Source organism: Glossina fuscipes, unplaced genomic scaffold, assembly GCF_014805625.2.
Source record: "Glossina fuscipes isolate IAEA_lab_2018 unplaced genomic scaffold, Yale_Gfus_2 112, whole genome shotgun sequence".
NCBI classification, from domain to species: Eukaryota; Metazoa; Arthropoda; class Insecta; order Diptera; family Glossinidae; genus Glossina; species Glossina fuscipes.
This window is the reverse complement of record NW_023998455.1, coordinates 6,161,206-6,168,848: the sequence shown is the minus strand read 5'-3', so window position 1 is coordinate 6,168,848 and position 7,643 is coordinate 6,161,206. Positions and strand designations below refer to the sequence as shown.

The 7,643-nt window shown below is 33.7% G+C and overlaps 1 protein-coding gene across 1 annotated transcript; it reads left to right on the top strand.

Moving 5' to 3' along the window:
* The first annotated feature begins 3,268 nt into the window (after window positions 1–3,268).
* On the top strand, window positions 3,269–6,433 carry LOC119639117 (mitochondrial pyruvate carrier 2). The gene is made up of 3 exons (XM_038036334.1): window positions 3,269–3,559; window positions 3,635–3,675; window positions 5,957–6,433. Exons 1-3 carry the CDS (start codon window positions 3,439–3,441, stop codon window positions 6,194–6,196), a joined length of 402 nt encoding a protein of 133 aa, XP_037892262.1. The 5' UTR covers window positions 3,269–3,438; the 3' UTR covers window positions 6,197–6,433.
* Window positions 6,434–7,643: the final 1,210 nt, after the last annotated feature.

Genomic DNA, 7,643 nt, shown 5'->3' with positions numbered 1-7,643 from the left:
AAAATATAATCTACATATCTTCAATTTGCATGAATTATGATCAAAATGTAATTATTCTTGCTCTAACAATAGATTATGTATGGTGTTAAGTAGGTTTCATTTTTGAATTGCGACCTTTTTTTAGCTACATGTATGCACAATAGGCGCGAGAAACGCTCTCCACAAATTGTTAAACGGGCGTAAGCAAAATTTCGTTAGTTTAATTGTTTAGAGTTGCATCAATCAGCTGTAAATTGAAAATAAAATAAATTGCAATAACCCGTCCCAGCGAATTTTCGCTTCCTAATCTGCTGAATAGCAATAGAAGAACAAGAAAATTGCTTATTTGCAGCTGAATCAAAACAAAAAATTTAAAATTTTTGGAAGGTAAGTAAATTAATTTTTTTTTTTACTTTTCACTTCGATTGAAAATACTCTTAATTCGCTAAAGCTTGTAATCAACTGCGTCTGTATCATCAATTCTTCCATAATTTATCACTTACAGTCTACTATCATTGATAAAGTATAGCGAAGCAACAAATGAAAACTCAACACTCTGGACCTGTTGGTCTTATTGCCAACAGGTCTGATCTATTTTCCTAAACAAAACAAAAAAAAGTTAAGTAAAATATTGTTATTAAATGATCATATAATGTTGAGAAATCAGGCGGAATGGTTTCTTTCTTTATGTTATGCGGTTTGACAGTATAAGAACATTGAGATTGGCGAAAAATAGATTTTAAAACATTCATTAAATAGGAATATTGGTTGACCATCGTCCTAATATCAGCTCTGCAAGAGGGTTTTCTATACAGTGTAGAACCTAGAAAGTTAAAAGTATCAACTGATGGTATATTGGATTCGTAGATGTGGAGTAACAGTAGGACAAGTGGGTTTTTCGAAAAAGCCTAAGCATGCGAATAGACAGCGCAAGTTGAGTTGCGAGAAATAACGCATATGACCGATTGTACAGTTTGCCTAGCCGAATTTGTGTGAACTAAAGATGACGAGGTCTTCAGCGTATCCTAGTATGGAAACATTCTCAGGTAAAGAATTCAATAACGTCTATACACAGTACTTAAAGAAATAGCTCGCAAATCAAATTACAGAACCTTGTTGACAACCCCAACGAGAAAAGACTGGATCTTAAAGTACTGATGTTAACTGAGCCGAAAGCTGCAGAAATATTCAAAAAGCGAACGCCAAGAGTTTGACTATTAACAAAAGCTAGATTAATAGAGAACCAGCGGAGCGATTATGTTATCATGAGCACATTTACAACGTCTGAATCTAGGTTGAAAATTGCTGAAAATATTTGGAGATTCTAGATGCCTTTCTAAACGAGAACAAAGTATTCTCTCAAAAAGCTTTCAAAGGAAATGTTTCTATATGAGTCAAGGATCTTCGGTAAGCAGATCTTTTTCTTTTCTTTAAAATAATGATATGAAAATTAAAACAATTTGATGGCGCGCAGCATGTGTTGAGAACCGCATTATATGCCTCTTCCCTATAATTTGGAGGTTTTTGAGAAACTGAGCGATGATAGGCTTTTTGTGGGGTAGCAATAACTTTTTTTTGTTAGGAGTAGAGCATAATTAGTAACTATTTTGAATGATTGAGACGGTTTGTGCACGGATGGGAAATCAGATTCTTTGATTTGTTGTTAATCGGATAAACGTATGAAGTCTGCGAAAAAGAAGGCGGTGTTAATTACGAACCGTCAGTGTACTAGTTTTCTTTTAAAATTTTTTTGTAGCTTGGTACACGATCACGCCTAGTTTGGCAAAATCATGAATCATTAGATATTTTAAAGAAACAAATGACGGTCATGTTCTTTGGTTCTTTGGTCTTTCTTCATGTTTTACGCGAGAATATTCGTTACAATTAAATTTTAATTGAAAAAATCATTTCACTTTAAATCATTGTTATTATTTCGAATGAAGATCGCATTAATCGATATTAAGTAAGTAAAGTATATTGGCAATCCTTTCAATAAATTATTTAATTGTGATGTGAATTGTTATCTCTTTTTTTCATACAATTTGAAATAAGAAAATATGAACTTGTAACTGTTATTATGACTTGGAAGAATTCAGTTTCTCAGGAATTATTATTTATTTGAGAATTAATAAAAAGTTTTAACGAATACTTGAATAAAATTTAAGTCGTATTTTAATAAAATATCGGCCATCGTGTGATATTACGCAGGTGTTGCAAGTGAATAAAAATAAATTGTTTTATTTTAAAATTTTATAAAGTAGAAAAAGTAGAAAACGTATTTAAAACTTGTTTGCATGTACGGAAATAAATTAGAGAGAGAGAAAAAGCAAAATCACAAAATAATTATTTGTTTTCCTTTGCATAAGAGAACATCAAGTGTCAAGAGCAAGGTCAATAAAGAGTCAGAAACACAGAGAGAAAGAGGGTTAGTTAGCATTGAGTTGGCATTTCTACAGTGCAGAATGAAAATAGTGCTTAAGCGGCAAAATAAATTAATATAACTTCGAATTCTAAATTGAGATCTTGGATATAAGATTTTTCCTTCTTGTTTGAGTCCTACATGTTTTCAAACTTGTGGTGATAGGGAAATGTGCTTTCTCTTTCTTTGGCTCAAACGCGGCTCTCAATCAATGATATATTTACTAATAAAGGCGTCACATGTTTCCAAAAACCTCAATCCCCCCCCCAAAAAAAGAAAAAATTCAATGTTTATGCATATGCACTTGTGTATGTATATGTAAGCGTAACTCTACACAATTTGTGGTATACGGGGGGTATTAAGTATGTGTGTGGATGTAAGGGCTTGGGAGAGTCAGGCCTTTTGTTTATACCGATCGTGTCACAATCACTGACTAAGTCAAATTTAGTTTGTCTGTTTTCTCTTCTTCTGTTCAATCTGCACGCGGCAAACTTTTCAGATATTTTGATGACATTTCGTACATCTTTGTGTTTTGGACAAACGACGAACGGTACTGAAAATAATTTGGAACTGATCACTACTTCGAACACATCCCATATAACGGTTTATTTAAAAAAATGCTTATAAGAGCAACTCTAGGGACATGTAGACGGCTTAAGGGTGGGTTGTGGCCCATTTTATAATGTGTTCAAGGTTGAATAACGTAATTAAAGTATAAGATTATAACTCCAGAATGAAAATAGTACTTACGTGTAACAAATTACATCCGAATATCTTTTTTGCTCTATATTGTAAATATAGAGTTGAGTAATTTTTTTAACACTCTTCTTCGTGTGTGCTTGTGTGTATTCTGTGTTTATACTTCGCCTTATTTTTTAAAAATATACATTAGTGGCCAGTTTTTTCAATCATTACTTTAGGAGACTTTGGGAGAGTGAATAGAAGGCTATTATAAAAAATTTTCATAAATATATATGAGTATATACATATACATATATTTTTATATAGCTAAATAAGTAAAGCATTTAGCAAAGTAATAAATGGCTTCATCTGCACCGAACAAGCTGCGTATATCCACTAAGATTTACAATGGAATAATTGCTGTTGCTGATAAACATCTGATACCTGAAAAACTCCGTCCTCTATGGAATCATTCGGCGGGTAAAAGCTCTATTTTTAATTGTATGCAATGCGTAAATATGTTATCTTTCTTTTTCTCTTGCGAAACGTTCCTAGGACCTAAGACTGTGTTTTTTTGGGCGCCATGCGTTAAATGGGTGAGTGTGTGTTGTGGCCCTATATAGTTCTGTTTACATAATAAATCAAGTCTTTTTTTTTTATACATTTTGCAATGAATATGTCATAATTGACTGAATATACACTGTTACGATGCAATTGCTTTCACATTTTTGAGTGCGTGTGCATGTGTAAACGTTGTTTTATAAAATTTCCGCATACTAATATCATAATATAGACCTGTTGAATTGCCGTTGTGTCAAATAAAGTGTCAATATTTAAAAAGTCATAGTCCGTATATAAGCAAAAATGTCATTGTAAATGTTATATATTATATAACAAATTAATAGGCACATCTAGGAATCCGGACAAAATTTTTAATTGAGAAAAAGAATATAGAGGCAAAATGCAAATTCCTAGAACTGGAGAAGCATGCGAAAAGATGTCTGTCAAGAAAAGAATATAAGAAAAAAATGGAAAGGCATATAGAAGAAAATCTAAAGGATATCTGCCAGGAGAAAAATATGAGGGAAAAATTTTCAGGCTATTACACCGAGACTTCTTAAATCGCTTCCATATGGCAATTAGTTTCTTCTCTCAACGACAAAGGTTCAATGGTTAGTTATTTATTTCGATAACTTATGGCTATTGCTTCTTTCTGAAGTCAGCCTAATTGAGACGTTGCGATTGATTGAGTCAAGATGTACACATCATCATTGGGGCATGCAATAATATGAACGAACAATGTCTCGATAACATATCATATGGATTAAAACTTCTAATACAAGAACGTTGACTTCCGCAAACTTTAGTATTTTCCGTTTCCGTAGTTTCACGTCCACTAGACTCAGTCAACTTGCTTGCTTGTGTATCAATGGAGATATCCTCACTTTTCGAATCTATTTAAATCAACACAGTGCCTTTTTCTAAAACTTATTTTCGACCACGATCTCCGTGATCATGGATATTCATGACAATCTGCTGCAATGTCCAAAAAGCATTGAGTGTGTGAAAAAGTTATTATGAAATTTTCAGCGTAACTCTTTTGAATATCCATTACTTTATTAAGTAACGATTGCCAAAATTTTCTCGTTAACTATGAATCTGTTTCTTGATCAATAGAAACAATTTTTGCATTGCTGGACCAAGTTTCCAACTAAAGCTTGGCTACCATATCTTTAAAAAAAAAAAAGTATGAATTAGATCGTACTACTAATTCGTACGAAAGTGAGATTTCCAATAAAAAAAATAAATGTATGGACGTATGGACGGATAAATGAAGAAGTCTCTACCTCCTAGAATGCATGTCTTGATAAAAGGAATATCTAAGTTCCAGTCGAATGCTAACAAGTTAGCAAATGTACCGTTATCCCAAGAAAAGATTTTAAAAAAGGCAAAGTACTAAACTTTCATTCTTTATAATATTGAGTGGCCGTAGGTGATTTTTTATAAATCAGAATGAAACTGGGGAAATTCATATATAGCATTTTAGGAGTAACAAGCATAGGAGTATGGGCTTCTTAACCATGCCTTGTGAAAATTTGGGTCGTTATCAAATTTCTTGGCAAATTTGTAGGCGATATCTTCCCTTTTGCGGACGGGAGACTTTTTAACACAGATGCTACACCGACAGTTTTAGCTGGATTCCGAGTATGAAACTGGCCAAGAATTTATTTACTTTATTGCGTTTTTGAACGTTGCCTCTGTGAGTTTTCAAGGTATTGAAAATAACATTGAACTTTAATACACTATAATATTGGATAGGTGTCGTCAATTTTTTCCCATTTTTACAAAGGTACTACAGCCTCGCCCATGGAGTATATGCTTAAATTTTTGCAGGTGTAGTTTAGGAGTAATGAGCAAGAAAAACAAATTTCGGTTCGTTTTAAAACACACAGTGTACAAGGTCCTCTAGGCGTGCCCTTTGACGGATTTGATCCATTTTCAATGCCAACCCGCGTGCGCTGTTTTCCAATCCGAAGAGTCGATAGCTTCATTTTTACGGCCAGGGGAATGTGTGCAAAAGACATTGTACAGACGGGCAAACGGACAGACAGATATGTGTTGGGGTCTCTGAAAATTCCTACATCACTGCAGTGATATACAGTATACAAAAAAAAAAAAATTTAAAAAACATTTTTTCTAAAATTTACCATTTATAGCAATCGTGTTTTTTTTTTTGTATTATTTGATGAGGATCTAAAGAACGAAAATGCACTTTTTATTTAAGATATTTGATTATTGCTCTTGAGAAGCTTTTCTTTATTTATGATAACTTCTTAATAATCTTTGTTTTTTTCCCCAAATCCGTTTCCGTTTAAGGGCTTAGTGATAGCTGGACTTGGTGATTTAGCTAGGCCCGCTGACACACTGTCGATACCACAATGTGGCGCTTTGGCCGCAACCGGAATAATTTGGGCGCGTTACTCTCTAGTTATAATACCAAAAAACTGGGGTCTATTTTCAGTTAACGTTTTCGTGGGAGGTGTTCAATGTGTGCAATTATTCCGGGCCTTTATGCATCAGCAGGAGCAGAAAAAATTAACAACGGATCCTTCGTAATATCAATGCCAAACAATCGGACGTAAGCGCACGCGTAAATATGCCGAACGGCTTCTATTTTAAGTTATTTCAAATTTTAGCCCCAAATTAAATTCCATTGATTAGTTTATTCAATTTGCTCAGATGTTTTTATACGATGTTTTTATCTTAACGTGATATTCCATCTTTTGTAGATATATATATATATATATATATGCATATATTTTTATTTTGATTTCGTAAATAAACTTGTGACTGTATATACACATAAACTGTTGTAGACATGTAACAAATATATATATATTTTTTTTATATTTTTCCTTTTTGTACCCTACACCATCTGTGTTCTTAATACATATCAAGTCCCAACAAGGACTTGGCAGAGACCCATCGATCTCCACTTGTTTTCTTGTGTTCAATCTATTGACCTCAGTTTTTGAGATAATTTGATGAAGGTTGATGCAACGAAACCTCTTGGCCCAAGGACGAAAGCTATTGAAAATGGTTCGGATGTGAATATTTTTTTTTTTGGCCTTTTCGCATATAACCTCATATATATTTTGAAAACTCGTTACACGAATAACTGTAAGGCGGTGTTGGGTATGTAATAATGGGCCGATTTTTTTCGCAAAAAACTATTTAAATCTTGCTTTGACCTTCTTCTCGTCTTGAGCTTTGTCCTTCTTCTCACCGCAACTTTAATTGGAAAGGTCTGGTTGGCAATTAGCATAGGATACCCGATAAACTTCGACTTCGTCCGCGTCTGCGTAAGTTTTCAAGGCGATCAAGCCCAGTTTACTTAACTATTCTTCTATGACCTCAACACTTTGCGGTCCTATTGAAGATTTTGTTAACACCCATGTCAATTGATAAGGTTGTATTCGTAATCGAACTGAAAGTCTTAGATTGCAAATGCTGCGATTGCGGGTTTTCTTAATTCGGTTCGATATGTTGCTTTATTTTGCGCTGCTTAGACGATGGATAATCATTGATAGAGGAAGCGTTACCACAATTAGGCCCATCGATCAATCGAACGAGAATTGATAAGGCGTCGCATCGATGCTACACATATTGAATGGAAGGTGACCGAACTTTTCGATTTGAGGAATTCCAAGTTAAGTTCATTACGCTTATTCAAAAGAATTATGGCCCGTGAACATTTACAAATTTGAAAGAACTTAAAAACGCGTATTCAACTTGCTTATCAGATAATTCATGTCCCAAGAACTTTCCCTCATCACAGTCAAATTGCAATTAATCACGGGCTTTCGATAACTTTGCCGTTTTATCGGGACCGTGTCGGGATCTTCATTTCACCATTTATTGCTTTTAATTAGTAAGAAATTTGATTTCGATATGTAAAATTGTGTAAATTATTTGTTTACAATTCAAACGGACGAAGGTTTTTAAAAATTAAAAAATTTAACAAACAAAGTTATACGCGAATTATGTTATGTTTATTGTGTCA

Excerpts from the sequence above, each read along its gene's own strand:
- LOC119639117 (XM_038036334.1), top strand. The coding sequence starts at position 3,439 with ATGGCTTCATCTGCACCGAACAAGCTGCGTATATCCACTAAGATTTAC. Across the intron at positions 3,560-3,634 it reads TCTATGGAATCATTCGGCGG|GACCTAAGACTGTGTTTTTT; the intron begins GTAAAAGCTCTA and ends AAACGTTCCTAG. Across the intron at positions 3,676-5,956 it reads GGGCGCCATGCGTTAAATGG|GGCTTAGTGATAGCTGGACT; the intron begins GTGAGTGTGTGT and ends TTTCCGTTTAAG.